The sequence below is a fragment of the Micromys minutus genome (genome assembly GCF_963924665.1).
Source record: "Micromys minutus genome assembly, chromosome: 2".
Lineage (NCBI taxonomy): Eukaryota > Metazoa > Chordata > Mammalia > Rodentia > Muridae > Micromys > Micromys minutus.
The window spans coordinates 24,624,012-24,643,679 of NC_137971.1; the positions used below are offsets into that span (position 1 = coordinate 24,624,012).

The 19,668-nt window shown below is 42.6% G+C and overlaps 2 protein-coding genes across 2 annotated transcripts in view; one reads left to right on the forward strand and one right to left on the reverse strand.

Moving 5' to 3' along the window:
* The window catches only part of HTR7 (5-hydroxytryptamine receptor 7), a gene marked incomplete at both ends in the record, with an annotated part of 101,621 nt that overhangs the window by 57,856 nt on the left and 24,097 nt on the right, over positions 1 to 19,668 (forward strand). The window lies entirely within an intron of this gene.
* On the reverse strand, positions 14,380 to 14,916 carry LOC308418183 (14-3-3 protein sigma-like; the record flags this gene model as incomplete). Its single annotated transcript, XM_080913556.1, has 1 exon — positions 14,380 to 14,916. One exon carries the CDS (start codon positions 14,914 to 14,916, stop codon positions 14,380 to 14,382), a length of 537 nt encoding a protein of 178 aa, XP_080769682.1.

A 19,668-nucleotide genomic window follows, 5' to 3' on the forward strand; every position in this document is an offset into this window, starting at 1 on the left:
TCCCCTTCTCTTCCTTCTCCCCCTTCTTTTCCTCCTCTTCCCCTTCTCTTCCTCCTCCCCTTCTTTCCTCTTCTTCTCCTTCTCTTCCTCCTCCTCCTCTTCCTCTTCCTCCCCTTCAATTCCTCCTCCTCCCCTTTTCTTTCTCCTCCTCCCCTTCTCTTCCTCCTCCTCCCCTTCTCTTCCTCTTCCCCTTCTTTTCCTCTTCTTCCCCTTCTCTTCCTCCTCCTCCCCTTCTTTTCCTCCTCCCCTTCTCTTCCTCCTCCTCCTCCTCCTCTTCTTTTCCTCTTCTTCCCCTTCTCTTCCTCCTCCTCCCCTTCTCTTCCTCCTCCTCCCCTTCTCTTCCTCCTCCTCCCCTTCTCTTCCTCCTCCTCCCCTTCTCTTCCTCCTCCCCTTCTCTTCCTCCTCCTCCTCCTCTTCTTGTCCTCTTCTTCCCCTTCTCTTCCTCCTCCTCCCCTTCTCTTCCTCCTCCTCCCTTTCTCTTCCTCCTCCTCCCCTTCTCTTCCTCCTTCTCCCCTTCTCTTCCTCCTCCTCCCCTTCAATTCCTCCTCCTCCCCTTCTCTTCCTCCTCCCCCCTTCTCTTCCTCCTCCTCCCCTTCTCTTTTTCCACCAGCTCCACTCTCTTCTATGCTTGACATCAAGAAAGCCATACAGATGGAAATGGAAGCCTTTTAAAAACTGCTTACTTAATTTAGCTGTTACAGTATTTTTAATAGCTAGTTCCCAAACTGATACAGTAGCTCAAAAAGCAGGAAATCCGTGCTTAAAATTAAAGTCATGGTAAGTAAGAGCGCATGTGGTTATTAACTGTTAAGTGTTCAGCTGAAGGAGAACACTGAATAGGTTCCCCAGCTAGCTTAACTTGTCACCATTTGGCAGAAAATACCACGGGAATGTATCTTGTCCCTTAATTGAGAAGAACACACAAATGTCACAGGATTGAATTTCATTGCACAATTTTAACTAGACATGTGTAATAGGGCGGAGCTTTTTAAAAATAGAAAGAAAAAAAAAAAAAGCAAGAGCTGGAGGTTTTCTAATCAGTGTCAACTCGTGAGACATCCAAATATGTTCCCAGTGCAGCCTGATGGTGAGGGGTCCCAGAGCAGAGGCACAGCAAGTACGCACAGCAGAGTCACTCGGGACCTTGTGCCAAGAGATGAGTGACAAAAGGGAGTGTGGCTGCCTTTTAAGCCACTTTGACACAGGAGTGACACAGCTGAACAATGACATGGGATCTCGTGACTGCAGAGGCCTGGCAGCAGCTTAAATACCACCCTCTGGCATGACAGAGGCTGGCCCAGGAAAGGTCCACCCTGTCTAACGCCTTTCTTTTTCAAGGTGTGAATAGTGACCATGTGGGTAAGACTAGCATACCATCAAAGTCCCCAGTCTTTAAAAATCAACAGACGAGTAAGTTAGAAAAGAAAAACAGCCATCGCTATCTCCGTTGAAGGAGGTGCCGAACACAAAGGTGTTCGTAACAAAGCCAGGTTTTGAATAATGTTCTTCCTATATCACAGAAGGAAATAGAGCCTTTGGGAGATTATGTTTATGTTCAGGGCTACTCAGCTTATATGTCTGGATCAGAACCTGGATTTGAGTGTGTGTGCATGTGTATATGTGTATATGTGTGTATGTGTGTATATGTGTGTATGTGTGTATATGTGTGTATATGTGTGTATGTGTGTATATGTGTGTATGTGTGTATGTGTATATACATGTGTTTGTATGTATATGTGTGTATGTGTATATATGTGTATGTGTGTGTATGTGTTTGTATGTGTGTTTGTATGTATATGTGTATGTATATGTATGTGTGTGTGTGAAGGATAGAAGACAACATTGAACATCCTTTCTTAGGTGCCATTTACCTTTTCTTTACTATTATAAATCTTTGTATAACAATTTTTAATTTAGTTTTCCACCTTTTACCAACTCTTCCGTAATCCGATCCAGTGACCTACCCACCCAACTTCATGTCCTTTCTCAAAGCAGAAACAACAATAACAATACAAAAGTTTAAAACAGCCAAAAACCAACAAAATAAAACATGGAGTTTGTTTTGTCCAACTGCTCCAGCAAATGGGGCCTGCCCTGGAGCACGGCTGATACACAGTCATACCTGGTTGTTGAAAACTGATTTTGCCCTTTGCCTTCGGGTGTAAACTGCGAATAGCTTCTTGGCTAGGGGTGGGACATTGTGTCCTCCTAACCCTCCTAGTACTGGGATGTTGGCTAGTTCAAGTCCTTACTAGTCCTAGGCTACCAGTCTCTGTGAGGTCATATTCCTACCTGTCCTGATGTGTCTGGAAGACACTACTCTTTCCTTGAAGCCTTCCACCACCTCATGCTCTTACAATATTTCTGCCTCCTCTTCTACTTAGATCCCTGAGCCTCGGGGGCTGGGGTGTGATGATGACGACACCCCATTTAGGGCTGGGTGCTGCAGAGTCTCTTGGTTTCTGAACATGGTCCAGTTGAGAGTCTCTGTGCTAACACCATTTACTACAGGGAGGAGTTTCTGTGATGAGGGCCAGGCAACATTCTGATTTGAGGCCCAGCCTGGTATAACCACTGAGGGGAGGGGAGGGTTCCTGGTAGAGAGTGAGTCTTCAGGTCAGTGTGAGTCACAAAGGAATGGAGATGGGCTAGAAAGCAAATCTTAAACGTGGAGGGAAGAACTCACTCTTCTTTTTGAGGCAGGAATTTTCTTGTTGCCCTGGCGTTCATCCAGTGGCTCCCCATTAGGTCCACCTTATCTCTGCTTCCCCTGTGCTGGGATTCCCCTATGCCACCCTGCCTGGCTTTTATGTGGCTCCAGGAGACGGAATTCTGTTTCTCATGCTTGTCAGAAAGCATTTTATCGCTCCAGCCCCGTTGCTGGCTTTTTAGTCTCCCAGACCCAAATTTTGAACCCCAAGAGTACACCAACGAAATGTACGCAGCATTGCGGGGTCTTACTGCCGAATTGTTTTTAGTTTAGTTGGAACTGATTTTCGGCCCTCACGCCAGGCTGATCTTTCTGTTCCGATTCTCATTTCCATGGAAATGTGATGATGATTCTTAATCGTCTCTTAACCTTCAGCAGTGCGTTTGCCATCAGGAACCGAAGAAACAGGCTGTCTCAGGGCTTGGATTGATGTAGGATCTGATCTTTCCAGCCCGCCTTCCCACAATCCTTTCATTGCAGATGCACCAATGTGCATGTGGCCTCCCTCCTGACGGTATTATCTCTGGCAAAAGAGAAGAAAATAGCATTTAAAAACCAAAGCCCAGGCTAATTTTCTTTCTGCTTTACATTTCAATGACTGTTGATTTTGTGGCTTGGGATGACTACGTTTAAAGAGGATCTAGGAGAAAAAAAATCTGCAAAAGAGGAATGAAAGCCCTGGGCCCCTGAGGATTGCTGGGCCTTGGTGCAGTCTTAGGCTTTGTGATAGACCACAGGAGAGAAAATGGCATTTGTTTCAGAGATGCCTATTTGCAGTCCGTGGTCATTTCGTAGCCAGATGTGCTTCTGGGAAACTCAAGAAAGGGGAAGGGGGACTCATCAGCCTGGGACTGCTATGATTCTTGATGGTTTTGTGGAGAGCTGCATACTGGGGGGACCTGGCTGGAGGTGGGGGTGCAGGCTGGAAGGAATACTTGACAAGGTCTATAAGGTTGACTAGAAGTGTGTCAAATTATGAACCAGGGTTGACAGAGGAGCAGATTCTGTAACTGCTTCTACCCCCATTTCCTCCCAACCCCAGTTCTCCACCTTTACTCCCTTCTCCCAACCCCTGCCCTCCAACCCCACCCCCACCCTCTGCCTTTCTTTTGCTGTTGTGTTTCCTGGGTTTTCCTATATCTTTCCTTTACTTTCTTTGTATAAAGGAGAAAAAGACACCCGAGGATTAAAACTAATAAAACATTCTCTTATAATTCCTGCTATTTATGTTTTGTTTTTTTGAAAATTTCATACTGAAATTTTCTCTTGGTCACATTCACCCACGTTCTCTTCTTCCAACTCCCGTAAAAGAGCTAAACAAAATAAATGCACTCCATGTTTTGATAGGTTTTACTCCGAATGAGGTACGGATAGAGGCTTCGTTTAATTTTACCCTCGTGCAGCAGTATCGCAACCTGGAAATTTAGTCAAAGAGAATTTGGTTCCTAGGAAAAAAAAAGGAGATCAAGAAGTTTTAGTTTTCTTTCAGATTTTGTTTCTGGATGCAATCTGATTCCTGGTCTTCAAATGATTTGTCATATTTGCTTTTCAAGATAAGCGATGTTGTGTATAGTCACACGTAATGGTCCTCCTTGTGAGAATCTTACCTCTCCCTGTTTTGTTACCTCTTCACAGAGCTTTGTTAAAAATATTCCGCTTTACTGATGTTTTAAAACTCTTTTAGCAAGTCATCTCTTTGGGGTTTGGAATATTGTTTACACACCAAGAAGTTAGATATTAACCTCTACTGAAAGTGTGTTAGTTAGAGCTTATCCAGGAAGGCTGTCCTTTGATTTGGGCTGATGAGATGGCTCATCAGGCTCAAACACTTTCAAGGAAATTCTGACAACTTGAGTTTGATCTCCAGGACCCACAAAGGTGGGAGAAGAGAAATGGCTCCTGAGGGAGCTCCTGTCACCTGACTTCCAGACATGTGCCTGGCAATTTGTACCACCCCCTACTGCTGCTGCTACTATATAAAAATACACATACATATGTATGTGTATGTTTATTATCTGTATATACTATATGCAGTATATATTTGTGCATGTATATATATGTATGTTATCTTTATATACTATATGCTGTATATATGTATGTATGTATACACACACACATGTTACCTGTATCTACTATGTGCAATATATATATATATATATATATTATATATATATATATATATATAAAAGAATATATACAGAGCTTTGGTAAGCTCGAAGAAGTGAAAGCAATGGCCAGAGGTCTGTAGAGTGGTGGTAAAGCTCCTTAACCCAGGTTATCCTGAACACTGTTGCCTTTGTCTTCCTGGCCTTGGCCATGCTGTAACCCCCTCCATATGGCCTTCTTGCCTGTGTCAGGAGCTATCCACTAGATGGAGCTAATTCTTGCCACCGTTGCTGGAATTCAGTAATAAACATCCAATCAAATGTTTAGTGAACACTCACCGACCATGCCCTGTGGGAGTACCAGCAGCAGGTGACAAAGATCAGCCAGGAGGGATCCTTCAGCGAGTAAGCGAGGACGGAGGACCTCTCTGTGCATCTTAGCTGAACCTGTGAAATATGGAAGTTTGGCCTTAATGGGCACCCAGCCAGAAGCTTTTTAGCTTACTCAATGTCCTCTAGATTTCTAAATGTCCTTGTCATTCCAAAGATATATATATTTATCATTAAACAATGCAATTTTTTGTGAGAAGTCTTCCAGAGAAAATTCAGTAATTCAGGGGATGATTTCTCTGCAGGCTCTGCTAGCAGGGCAGGTACCTGCCAAGGCCTTTGTGAAGGATGTCTTCCTGGGCTGGCTCTTGGGTTGCTGTCTCCATCCCTCCTGTGTACCTCCCTTTGGTGCTTTTTATGTACACCGAACAAACATCTTGAAGGCAAATGTCAAGACTGAGAATAAGAAAGGCTTAATTTGTCACATCGGGTACAGCTGTGTATGGCACTGCAATTTGCATGTTAATGTCCCGCTTATTCCAGAAAAGTGGCGTTTTATAGATTTCCTGTATTATTCATGAATTTCAAGGCTTTGTAGTTTAAAAATAAAAGTTCAGGTAATCACCAAGGATCAGGGGAGCTAAACTCTCAAGTTTGTTCTTCCCAGGTCTCCTCACTTTTCCATATGTTGAAGTGTTCCGTTGTCTGTCCCTCCGTTCTGTATTCAGACGTCAGGATACAGACACGCTGAGATGTTAATTAACGCACCACATCTGGTTTCCCATTGGCTTCAAATGGGCAAGAGAAACTACTTGGTTAAAAAAAAAATCACTGACCTGCCTAGAGAAATATGGGTAGATCTGCCGCAACAGGAAAGTGCCTGCTGGAGAGGTGGGTGTAGCCTCCTGGACAGGGGCCTGACTGAGAATCTACAGTGTGGTAGAGGCTCCTGGTGGTGATTCTGTTTTTTGAGTTATGTGGAGTTGGTTAGGCTGAGTGAAAACCAGGAATTAATCTGCCTCTCTTTCAAATTACGTGAGCATAGGCTGTTTTGGGTCAGAGAGAAGCCTGGGTTTATGTGTTGGGGTGGTCTCTGGTACATAAATGCCTGGAAAGAGCAGTATTCAAGATGGAAGCCAGGTGGTGTGAAAGCACCCTGCATACAGGTCACCTCTCTGTGCTCCCATGAATTTAGAGGAGCAAACACACTCCCGGGGCCTATGTCGGGCCCAGGCTGCTTGGCTGGCAGCTCAGTGTCTGCCTCTTATAGTCTTCCCAGCTACCTTTGCAGCATAGTCTGCTCTCAGTCCTTCTCATCAGATGCATGGAGCAGTCGGAGGAGTAGGAAGAAACAGGAAACAACATGGGTTGAAGGACCATGTAAAGGATAGAAACGAGTCACGGAGATACTGAAAGCGGATCACAAATGGAAGTTGGAGGAGGCTCCTTGTGAGTCTTCTGCTGTTCCTTGATTGGAATGCTGTCGCATTGGCCATGGTGGAAGTGTAAGGTGCCATTCTGATAAATCTTGCTTAATGCCAGGTGCTGAGTCTTGAGTTGTATGGAGGTCTTGTGTGTATGTGTGTATGTTTGTGTATGTATGTGTGTGGGGGTTGGATATCAGGTGGGACCAAGACACTCACAGATGGTGAGAGCATTACAAATTAGCAGCCTAGTTACATCTAGGGTACATCTATGGTTTTAAAAGTCCCTAAAGACTATTGGCTTTTATGGAGAAGGCAATTTGAAATGCCCCCTTTCCCTTATTAAGACTGGGTCTCACTGTACATGGTGGTTTGACTGAGATATTCCTCATAGGCTTAGATGTATAAATACTTGGTGTCCAGTTGGTGGCGCTGTTTGCACGTGTTTAGAAAGTGTGGCCTTGCTGAGCAAGTGTTACAGGGGTTGGGGGCAGCTTTGACATTTCAAAAGCTACATACAATTCCACATTTACTTGCCTTGTAATTTGCTTGGAGATGGAGATGTGAACACTGAAATATTCCAGTCTCTATGTCTACCACCTGATGCCACAGTCTCCTGTCATGACTGACTCTTATTCTCTGCAAGGCCAAATAAGCCTTTCCTTCTATGAGTGCCTTCCTTATGATGTTTTATTACAGCAATAGAAAAGTAACTCATACATCATGTCTCTTGGCTGGCCTGGGATTCCTTATATAGATCAGAAAATCCTCAGATTTGATATGATCCTCCTGCTTCTGACTCTCCAGTACTCAGATTACAGGTACAGAAAGTTTATCTGTCACTGTTTTGGTTGTGTAAATCTAGCATTTGTATTTGTTGGAGTGATTGGATACATTTTGTTTCTGATTGTCTCTAAGTGATGTCTGTGGAACAAAGAAGTCTTGGGAGAGTTCCGTGTATTTCATTAATTAGGTATTTAATTAATTAGGTTAATTAATACATGCAACTAGTATTTATTGCGCATGCCACACACTTGTCATTGTATAGGATGTAGATTTTGTGCTGAGCAAGAAAAAGCATGGTTTTCATTGTAATGTATATTACCTTACTGCAGATCCAAATAAGTAGGTACCTGTAACATGGTGCACTCAATGAGAAGATGCCATTGGAACATAGAGCAGGGTGCTCATAGGTCTTAGTCTGAGGAACACCATGAGATGGTCCAGGCATAGCAGCTGCCTGTACAGCCTTGGAAACCAGAATCTTTTCCAGTACGGTTGGCAGCGTGCACACTGATGGATATAAGGAGGTGATAAAGTGCTGCTGGTGGTGCCAAGTCCTGTGTACAGGTGCTACATAGTATTCTAGATCAATGTGAGGCTCACACGGTTTGCCCATGACTGAGTCTCTCAGAAAAGAACATGGTCAAGGGGACCACTTATTAATCCTTTTTCCTTTCACATCTCGGTTTTCCCGATCCTCCAGTTATTGTGACTTATCTATAGATCATTTACTGCATACAGACTCCCTTTGTCATGAGGTTGTGTGTGTGTGTGTGTGTGTGTCTTTGTGTGTGTGTGTGTGTGTGTGTGTGTGCTTTGAATAAGGGGTTTGATCCTATGAGACTGGAGTTAGAGATGGCTGTGAACTAGCATGTAGGGTCTGGGTCCTCTGTAACAAGAAACAAAGTGCTCTTAACTGCTGAGCCACCTCTCTAGGCCACATATATAGTGTATTTTATGATATAGATAATTTATAAAACACAGTACATGTGTTTCACAGCATCAAGCCAATATGACTTGTCTTAGCAAGAGTATAATTAATGGGGCTGGAGAGATGGCTCAGTGGTTGAGAGCACTAACTGCTCTTCCAGGGTTCCTGCGTTCAATTCCCAGCAACCACAGGGTGGCTCACAACCATCTGTAATGGGATATGACGCCCTCTTCTGGTATGTCTCATGTACATATAATAAATCTTAAAAATTTTATTAAAAAAGAAAACCAACTTTAAACAAGAGTATAAGTAATACTGATCTTTCTTTGTATTTATTTTATTATTACATGCTAAGAATTAAGTATTCTAGAATACTTGCTTGAAGTCACAGAATAAGAATCATAATTATTTGGTAATTTTTCTCCAAGGAGCAGACCAGTGAAGAACAATTCACAGTAAAGAGCTGGATTCAGATAGAGCAGAGAGAGGCGTCCCATGCAGGTGCATTGTTTTGAGTCAGGGCTCTAAAGTGTGTCAGGAACAGCACAGTAACTGAAACAGGCAACAAGGAGAGGCAACGGGACACCATTTTGGTAATCAGATATGTGAAACACAGGGTGCATTTTCCTGTGCACCTAAGATCTAATGACCAGGAAGTGAAAGGGAAAGAGGAAGAGATCACAGTCCCACATCTGCTTTGAGGGCATGTTCTCAGTGACTGAAGGCTTCTCAGTAATTCCCACCTCTTAGGATCACCTTCCAATATCTCAAAGAGCTAAGCACCCAACCCCCAACCTTTGACACATGGGTCCTTGGGCCTCCGTTCTAAATCCAAACTACAGCAGCGATTATCCCCCTTTATAGTTTTAAACATAGTGTTCTGTGAGCACATAATGAAGAGTGACTTTATTATAACGGTCTTATGTAAGTACCATTATTAACCCCATGCTAAAATGGAGCAATGAAGCCTTAGAGAAATTGAATGACTCCCAATAGCTTAGGACTTAAAATTCAGATCTGAATCAAGTCTGCTTGACTTCCAGACTCACATCCACGTCCTTCATCGCTTCTGCAGGCTTCTTGGAGTCTTTTCTGAGAAGCAGAGCCGCAGGGTGGTACATGAAGGATGTTAGGGCAAAGCAGAGAGACTTTTTTGCTTATCCATGTTTCTCGTATCCCTATTCATAAGAGCTAAGACAGAGAATCAACACAGATGCCCACCAGCGGAGGAAAGCACAAACTGTTTATATTCACAGATACTATGTTCAAACCCCAGTGAATGATTAAATCATTCAGACATTATTTCCAAGTTTGAGAACCCAAATTCAGAAAGATGAGGGACGCGTATTTTCTTTGTGGATGTTACAAACAATAAAAGTTGACTTTAAAGTAGAATGAAGGTCACTAAAGGTTTGGAAGGAAAAGTTGGTTCGATTGGCACATCCTACAATATCACATAGAAGCCATTGGTATGTATAATGATAGTCTAAATAAGTCTTATACATGATAATCTAAAATGAGACCATGATCTGAATTACCTTTTAATTTTCAAAACAGGCCCATTCATTACATGCATTTCCCTGCCTGCTTTGATCTGTCAAGGCAGTAGCAGATGGTTTATCCAACAGCATGTGAGGGGAGGGGGCTGGCCAGCTTTCTGGGAAGATCCTTCTATGTGGGTGTGGAGTCTCCGAAGCACTCTGTCCCTCATGGGAGATAAAAGACAGAGCCCTCTCACAGGGAAGGACTGTTTGAATCCTCTCTGTTCAGAAGAGAGGTGACAAGTTAAAATCATGCTGTGATTTGGAAGTTGTCTGTGACCTGCTAGTAATGTATCTTTGGACTGATAAAATATTTGGAAGATAAAATGCAGGTAGAAGCATGGATCGCTATGCAGTGAGGTTGGGGGCAAACGCAGGGGTCTGATCAGGGCAGGCCTTGTCTGTTGCTGTTTCCTCTGTAAGACAAAGAATTGAGCGTTCTTTATTCCAAGTGTTACTTCTGAGCTGATTTTGAAGTGTAGAGAGTTAGTTTCATTCTAGTATTCCTGATCTTAGCTCTGTCTTATGTTTGTTCCAGTTCCAGTCTTTAGAGGAAGTTTTCTGCAGAGGAAGAAAAACTTGAAAAAAAATGTTTAAAGATCAGGGAGTGATACCTGTTTCTGCAGGAAGTGTTCCTAGGATTGCATAGGCAAACAACCATGGAGTGGCAGTCTCACATCCTGGGTACCATCTCTCTTTGGGTACTTCACCAGTGTTCTCTGCTAGAATAAGGGCAGAAATTCTCCCTCTTCACTGTGGTTGACTCCCCTAGTCTAGTACAGTGTAGACTTTGGGGGTGCCTGATCTTCCCTGCTGATAGCTGAGATTAAACACAAGATCAGAGATAACACAGAACAAGCAGAAGTCAGGGATGCCTGTGATACTTCAAATGATAAATGTCTCAGACACTTGAGTATCTGGCCCCCAGCTGGTGACACTATAGGAGGCTTTGGAGATGTGGCCTTCTTGTCATAAGTATGCCCTGTTAGTGGCCTTTGAGGGTTTGAAGACTTGAACCACTTCCAATTGAGTCTTTCTGATGTGCAAGATGTGAGCTCTTAGCTTACTGTTCCAGTTGCCACACTTGCCTTCGATGACAGGCAGGTATCCTTCTGGAACTCTAACCCAAACAACCCCTTCATTCTATGCCTTGGTGCTGATGCTTTATAACAGTAAAAAAAAAAAAAAAAAAAAAAAAAAAAAAAAAAAACCCAATGCAGTGCTCAAGGCTTCATGGGGAATGTCTTGAACTCATGTCTGGGGGTGGGTATAGCTTCAAGACTTGAAAAAGGAATTTGAGGCTAACTTGGGAGAAGGAGGTAGAAGAGAGCTACATCTTTGTTTAGATGGTGCAGGAGAAGGGAAAGCCCCATGTGAGACACAGCAAGTGCTAGTGAGAAGTTGGATTCACTACAGAGGCGCAGGGTGAGTGCTCACTGTATGTTTTTCAGGAAATCCTAGTTTATTAAAGGAGCTCTTTTTTGAGTAGTCAAAGCAAAGGGAGTTTTCCTTCAGTCCATTATAGATTCTCCGCTATTAGGGAGCCAAGAATCTGTTTGTAGGGTGTCCACTCTGCTAGGCGGAAATGTCCAAGGTGAAGAGACTCATGTTATCCCCTCTCTCCCATGGGGGTGACAGATCAGCCTATAGAAACCAACTTTACAGGGAATGAAAGAGGAAAGAACTATTGGGAATTCATCTTCATGAAAATACACAGAGGAGTTTCCAATACTGCTGAGGAGGAAGAAACGAAGGGAGAGAACCGGGTGAGTGGGGGGCGGCAGTGTGATTGCTTGATACTAGGTGTGCTCTCTTCTGCATATTTCTCACTTCCCATCTTCCAGAAGACATAGGAACCCAGGAGTCAACATTTGTTTCCTTCACTTGAGCTGTAGCTGTCTTGATCCTCAACTCCTGAATGCCTTTTCAAACTTCAGTTTTTTCTTTTTTGTTTTGTTTTGTTTTTTTTTTTTTAGCAGAATTCTAATGGTTTCCAGTTTAAATACTTTCCACTTTTGACCAATGGGATAAAACAGTTTTGGGGACTAGCTATCAGAAAACTCCTTTAAGGTAGACCAGGTTGCCTTATTTTTTGCCTTGGTCTGACTTTTTGCCTGGAACATGGCTGTGGACATGTTTTTTGTAGAATCTGTGTCAAGGCCACAGGTATGTCTGTTTGAGATGAGTCTTGGAACTTTTTAAGACATAGAAAGGTCTTGGGCCCCCAATGACATTGTAGATTCAGAGAACCTGACCCTGCCAATTGTCCCTGACCCCAGATAAGGCTGTTATCAGCTCAAAGTTTCCCATATTACCATGCCCTAAAAAACTCTGCAAAAGCCTTGCTTTGATTTACCGTGTCATCACAAATCTTTGTCTTACTTCAGCTAAGCAAGGCTCTTAATTAATTAGATTTTCTTTACGCCTCTGCACATGGATGGTTATTAGAGGCCAGCATTGCTGAGACTGCTCAACTCCTGGAGTCATCAAAGGAGTTCTATCATAGTCAGGAGAATTTATTATTTAGGGGGAAATATGCCTAATATAACTTAGAAAACCTTTTACAATATAGGACAAAATCTTAATCTTAGAATTCAGATAGTAAGATTTATTCCCTAAGTAGTCTGGTTTGTCAATATTTTCACATCTGCCACTATGATTAAATATTTATTATGTAAGACAAGTTTTCACTATATAGCTTAGCCTAACCCCAAGTTCTTTATTTAGTCCTGAACTGCTGCTTCAGCTTCTAGAAGGCTATACCTCCACACTTGGTGCATGTGTGCCTCTGTGTGTGTGTGTGTGTGTGTGTGTGTGTGTGTACTGAGAAAGTGTCTTTGTATGTAGCTCTGGGTGTCCTGGAACTCTAAGTAGATCAGCCTTGTCTCCAATTCACAGTCATCCAACTACCTAAGCTTCTTGGGTGCTTAAATTAAAGTCATGCACCTCTACACTTAGTTTAATATTGGGTTTTTATAAGTAATAATAAAAATAAAACTCATGGTTTTTCAGTCTCACATATATTGTGATGTTTGATGTTTGGGAAATGAGCTGTATGAATATATCAAATTTGTTATACAGAGGAAACACTTACTCTTCAATAAGATAAGCCTAATAGAAGTTGTCTGTGTTTTAAAGGCCATGACGATTACCTAGATTCTGGTAGTTCAAACCTGAACTAGAGTTAGCCAATATATAGGGATATAACTTTGAGGCAGTGAGCTTTCATAACATACTAAAGGGCATGAGCTCTCTTCCCATAACACCAGGAAGGAAAGAAAAAATTCCCACCAAATTAATGGTCAGTAGATGCATGTGAATATGCTTGGATGCAAGCATTTCGACGTGACAAGTTAGAGGTAGCAATAGAGTGATGGAGGCAGCCTCCACCCAAGAGAGCTGACTGATGCTGAATATTTAAGCTAGCCATTCTTTAACAATGAAAATAGTTAATGAAATTATGCAGCAAGTACCAAGGTCATAAAATAGCACTAAGAATATATTATTAGAAAGAGCTAGACACAACTGGAAGCTGTCATCTCAAAAAGCCATGGCCACCATAGTAGCCAAGAGGTATACATGGAATACTAGAAGTGAAGTTTGTGAGAATTACAAACTAGATTTCAAAGACTTCATGCAAAGAACATAGTAAAATGGCCTTTCTACTTTTATATCAATTATCTATGGAAGTTATATTTAGGATATATTGAGTAAAATAAAATATCAAAATGAATGTGTGTGTGTTGTGTGTATGTGTGTGTGTGTGTGTGTGTGTGTGTGTGTGTGTGTGTAGGTGTACATTTGTGAGCATGCATGTAGAACTGTAAGGACAACCTTGGGTATACCTTGCTTTTTGAGACAGTCTTTCACTAGCCTGCTGCTCACCAGGCAGCCTAGGTTGGCCTGTCAATGAGCCCCAGGCAGCGACTTGTTTCTATGTTGCCTGTATATTAATTACAATTGCTGGCCACCAAGACTGATGTTTTTTTATTGAGTGGTAACATGTCATGCCCAGCAAACATGTATTCTCTCTGTCTCTGTCTCTGTCTCTGTCTCTGTCTCTGTCTGTCTGTCTGTCTGTCTCTCTCTCTCTCTCTCACACACACACACACACATGCACACACACAGCCTGCCCTTGCCACCGTCCAGTTCTCAGCCACAGGGGTAGGGAACCTCCTCGATTCCTAGGATTCAGAAGCAACAGGTTCCTAAGGGAGGCACAGGGGGAGGACAGGTGGTAGTGGGGTGCAGAGAACAGGGGTGGGCAGGGTTGAGAACACTCACCAGAGACCCCCAGCCCGGTGGCCTCTGCTTGGCTGCAGCCCTTCCAAGGAGCTTTCCAAGGTGTGGCAAAGCATTCAGGGGTTGGGAAGGGCAGAGTCCCACTCCATTTTAGTCCTCTCTGCAGGCTGGGGACTGGAGGGCAAGGCGGGACGGGAGGTCGCAGGCTGCTTCAGCTCTGGGGCTCCTCTGGACCCTCACCGCCCTCTTCCCCAGCATTGTCGGCTGTCCTCGATGTCAGGTTGTCTCTTAGCAGCTTCATGATGAGGAGTCATCAGTCAGAGTGCAGATCGTCTATGGCTTCATCCAAGGTGGTTTTGGCCAGTGAGATGGCCTCCTTGGGGCTGTTGGCTATCTTGTAGTGGAAGACGGAAAAATTCAGGGCCAGGCCCAGGCGTATAGGGTTGGTGGGCGGCATCTCCTTGCTGATGTCCATGGCCTCCTGGTAGGCTGACCGGACAGGATCAGTGATGTCATCACCATTGGCCACCTCAGCTAGGTAGCGGTAGTAGCCACCCTTCATCTTCAGGTAGAAGGCGTGGCTTTCAGCCTCTCCAGCCCCTTTGATGAGGAGGGAGTCCAGCAAGCCTAGCGCGGTGTTGCTCACACCTCTGAGCTCGGTCTCTACCTTCTTCTGGTACTCCTTCACGTCGGGGCCCATCTCTTTAGATCCCTCCTGGTGGTTCTTCTGCTCGAAGCTGGACAGAACTCTCCAGGCCGCTCTCTGGCTGCCCACCATGTTCCTATAGGCCACGGAGAGCAGTTTCCGCCCCTTACCCTTTGCCACTGCACCCTTCATGAAAGTGGCCATGTCCTCATAGCATTTGGTTTCTTTGGCCAACTTGGTCTTCTGGGTCAGAAGGCTCTCTCCATGATTCTGAGGATGGACAGACAGGCAGGCGAACTGGCTGCCTTGGAACTAATGCTGGATTCTGCCACCTGATCTATTTTTAATTATTTATTTTTGTATGGATTCTGGGATTCAAACTCAGGTTAAGCTTGTGCTTGCCTGACAAGCACTTTCTCTTTGTCTGAGATACCTGCTCTGTCCTCCCTTTTGTCGTTTGACCCCCCCCCCCCTTTTCTAAACTATAAACTAAAATGCATACATGGTTCAGATTTGTGACTCACATATTATATTTCTCTTGAGCAATCCTGGTCTAAGCCTGTTGTTGGAACAGATTGTCAGAGCTCTTGTTTAAAAGTTAATGAAGAGAGTTTTACTCTTATATTAAGGAGAAAGAAAGGGAGAAAGAAAGAAAAGGATGAAGAAGGAAGAGGAGAAGGAGGAAGAAAAGGAGGAGGAAGAGGAGAAGGAATGGCCCTGAGGGATTCTTAGAAACCCGCTTTTTGAGGTTTTTCTCTTCAGAGCCGCCTGAGTGAGCATCACTGCAGAAAGCCAGGCAGCCGCCGTTCCTCAGCATTTCAAGGGCTTCTCTTCAGCTGGCACAGAACCGAAGGCCTCCTGATGCCACCAGTAAGAGTTAGCTAGCACTGCTTGTGCCATTCCTGACTTGCCTTTCTCCTTCCCTCCCATCTACACTAGCTGCCGCAGAGCTCTTTAGAAAGGCCGAGCTCACTGCCTTGTTGTATTCTTGGGATGGGCCTCTGAGCTAAGGATTCTCTCCTTCTGCATCTTCACAGGGCTGCTGCTCATTTTAGGATTCAGGTGCCTCTGTCAGCTAGCCCGCCACCTCCTCCACACTCTGAAAAGAACCCAGGGTGATGATTTGCCTTCTTGCTTTGTTTCTATTCTATCTTCATTGCCTATATCAGTAGAAGAACATGGTAGACGCTTAACAAACATGAAGAAACTCAACGATTTAAGATGGGAAAGAGGAAATGAGGAAACACATACACGCACACAGACCAACGGTGTGAAGTATTAGACCTGTCACCTCACTTGACTATGGTCTATGGACTTGACAACACACATTTATATTTTAAAAGGTGATAATATTAAAGTAAAAGCAGTCCAATAAATTAATACATGTAAAAATAAGGGCTGCCAAGATAGCTCAGAATGGGTGATGGTTACCTTTAATTGTCAAAGTGACATAATCTAGATTTGCTAGAGAAAGGGAATCTCAGTGAGAGAGTGTCTAGATTACGCTGGCTTGTGGGTCTGTCTGTAAGAGATTGTCTTGTTTATAATAATTGAGATGGTGCAACTATGGACAGCACCATTCCCTAGGCAGGAGATTCTGAGCTGTGGAAGAGTGAAAGGAGCTGAGCACTGTCATGCATGTATTAATTTATTACTCTGCTTTGTTGGTGGCTGTAATGGGACCAGCTACTTCGATTCCTGCTGCCCTGCAATGGTGCACTGAAGCTTGGTACTGTGAGCCAAATAGACCCCTTTTTCTGATGCTGTGTTTGGTCAGTGCATTTTCTCACAATAGAATGGGAAGCTAAGGAGATGGGGCTTGATACAAAGTCCTGATGACCCAAGGTTTTGATCTCCGAAGTTCACAACAGAGGAAGAAAACTAATTCTGGTAAGTTGTCATTTTGAAACGTGATGGGATAAGTTTGTCTGTGTGCATGTACATGTGCACTCACATGCACACAGCCTCTACACATCCACATAAATAAATAAAATAAACCTAGCCTTTCTGTACTTGAGTGGACAGTTTGTTTATACATACTGATTATAAAATACAAGGATATACAGAAAGTGCAAAAATGGAAGTAAAAAAAACCATCTAAACTCTTTTTATGCAGGTAGAAGAAATAAATGCTAACATTTGGTGAATAGCATTTTCGGTATTTCTTTATGCCTACGTCCAGTAGAAGGTAGGATTGTTGGCCAATTGGTTGGTCTAGGTAGACAGGAAGTCTACAGTTTAAAAAAGTATAAGAATAAAATCACACTATACATTAACAAAATGTTAAAACTATCTTAGCTCACTTTATTATATTTATTTAAAATTTTATTATTGTATTAATTTATGACTATGATTTGTGTCTGTGTGCACTTGTTTGTGAGCACACATGCATCATTGTGCATGTCTGGAGGACAGAGGACAGCTTGTAGTAGATAGTTCTTTCCTTCCACCACTTTGGTCCTGGAGATGAAACTCAGGTCATCATTGATGAATCATTGGTGGTGAGCACACTGACTGACTGAGCCATCTCAGTGGATCTTGCTTCACTTAAAACAATAAAGTAAGAACTTCAAATAAATCGTATTAGTTAAAACAATATTTGCTTGTGAAAGTTTACATGAAAAATTAGGAGTACTTTGGGAAAGATGGCCAGAGTTTATACTTTGAAACTTAGCAGATTCAGTTAATCTGTATATGAAAGTTGAAGAGATGTGTGCTCTAAGACTAGATTACTCCCCCAGCTCCTGAGTTTTGTGATTTACAATGGTTTTATTTTGTAGCTAAATTCTTTTATGTTGTTGATATTGCTAGTGAAATTTCTATGCATTGGTCCCATAATTAAGTAGGTTCTGTGGTTGCTATGGTATCTCTTCATTTTGATTCATCATTTTGTAGTTGAATTTTATTCCTCTTTTTCAGAGAGCCTATGGGTATAATATTCCTTGATATCTTTAATGTTTGAGAATGTCTACTTGTTAACTTTGTAGTCTTGGCTAACAGGCCCAATATTATTGCATCTTTTAAAATAGTTTTCTGGTGTTTTCTAGTACAAGATGGTGCTGTTGAAAACTAGCCTGAAGTTTTCTCGCCTTATATGTTTCTTGTTTTTTGTTTTTCATACCAAATATTACTGGAGATCTTTCTCATTTTTAAAGCTCAGTAATATTGCCAGGATAGATATCATAGATAATTACTCTAAATAACTTCTCCCAATTGTGTTATATGTCTCTTTGAATTTGAGATTCAGCTTTTCCACTGGAAGAATACGTGTCTACTTCTGTCTACCTACATACTTTCTTGTTGCATTTTCTCAAGTTCGTTCTTTTGTGAGAAACAGGACTCACCCTTCTGATCTTTGTGCTCTCTCCTTACATATTATCTTCCCTCAGATTGCTTGAATAAATTCTTCTGTACATGTTGTTCATGATTGCCTCACGCCTTTACTTCACACAAATGGTTTGCTTTTAGCTCTGTTTGTTCTATTCCGGCTGCTTCTAACTCATCATTAGACCCGCACGGATAGTGTTTTGGCCACAATTTATTTCCCAAACTCAACAATTTCTTTTTCCATCTCATTCCGCTCTGTTAAAATCTTTGAGCCTCTGCTTCAGTGATTACAGGTACTTGCTATATGGTTCTTTACAGTGAAAAACACTTGTAAGAAAACTCCTTCTGTTTCAATGTGTATTTTCTTTCCAAGTCAATTCTTTTGAAGTCTTACACATACTCTTTTCTGGTTCCTTCTGTTGTTGTAATTATTTACCAGGTTGCATTGTAACATGTACATAAGTCTTTGTCATAAGAATTTTTTGGATGTTTTGCTCATTTGTTACACAGTTAATTATTTTTATTTAGTGTTTGTTTTTCCACATGGTGTGGTTGAATGCTTCTTGATATTATTCCTTATTTAATGTAATTTACTTCTGTCCATTGCAGCCAGTATTTATCATATGTACTTTGTGAAGCCTGAGTAGGGCTGAGAGAAGGGACAAGAGTGGAATTCACTGTAAATAAAGTCCTTGTTCTGGACTTTCATTAAATGTTCTGGCCCAGCACATATTTCACTAGGCAGAAGATGTGACTTTTTTTTTTTTTTTAAATTGGCATATCTCCATTTGCAGTCCTTAGAGATGCCAAGTGATGGTGTCCTCAGCACTGCTGAACTATGTCAGGACATCTATTCTCCATTGATTGTCATGTCTTCCATGTTTGCTAACTTCCTGTGCCTCCATTTGATTCTCTGTAGAATCAACACTTAAATACATTTTAATTTTCACACTTACAACATATGGAGAGAGAATGGGAGGTAGAAAAAGAAGGGCTGGAGAGAGAGAGAGAGAGAGAGAGAGAGAGAGAGAGAGAGAGAGAGAGAGAGAGAGAGAGACAGAGAGAGGGAGGGAGGGAGGGAGGGAGGGAGGGAGGGAGGGAGGGAGGGAGGAAGAATACAAGATTATCAGTATGAGTGGAGGTCAGGGAATAATTGCAGAGTGACAGAGTGAATTGCTTCTTTCTGCTTTCATGAGGGTTTTGGAGGTTCTGAGGATTGGATTCCGGTCATCAGGCTGGTGAATCAAGTGCCTTCACCCACTGCGCCAGCTTGTTTCCCTTGCTGGCCCTGGTTTTTCTTTGTATTATTTGTTTTTGTTTGTTTTTGAGACAAAGCTTTGTATACTCTCGGCTGTTCTGGAGCCAGCTGCACAGACCAGGCTGGCCTTGAATTCAAGAGATCTGTCTGCCTTGGTCTCCCAAATGCTGGAATTAAAGTCATGTGCCATCACTGACAGGATAAAATTTATTTATTTATTGGAAAGGCTCATTTGTTTTTTTTTTAATTTTTAAAATTAATTATTCCTGTCCTCTACATCTCAAATGATATCCCACTTCCCACCAAACCCCCATCCCATGATATCCCACTTTCTGCTTACCTCTCCACTAGCCCTTCATCCCACATCTGCC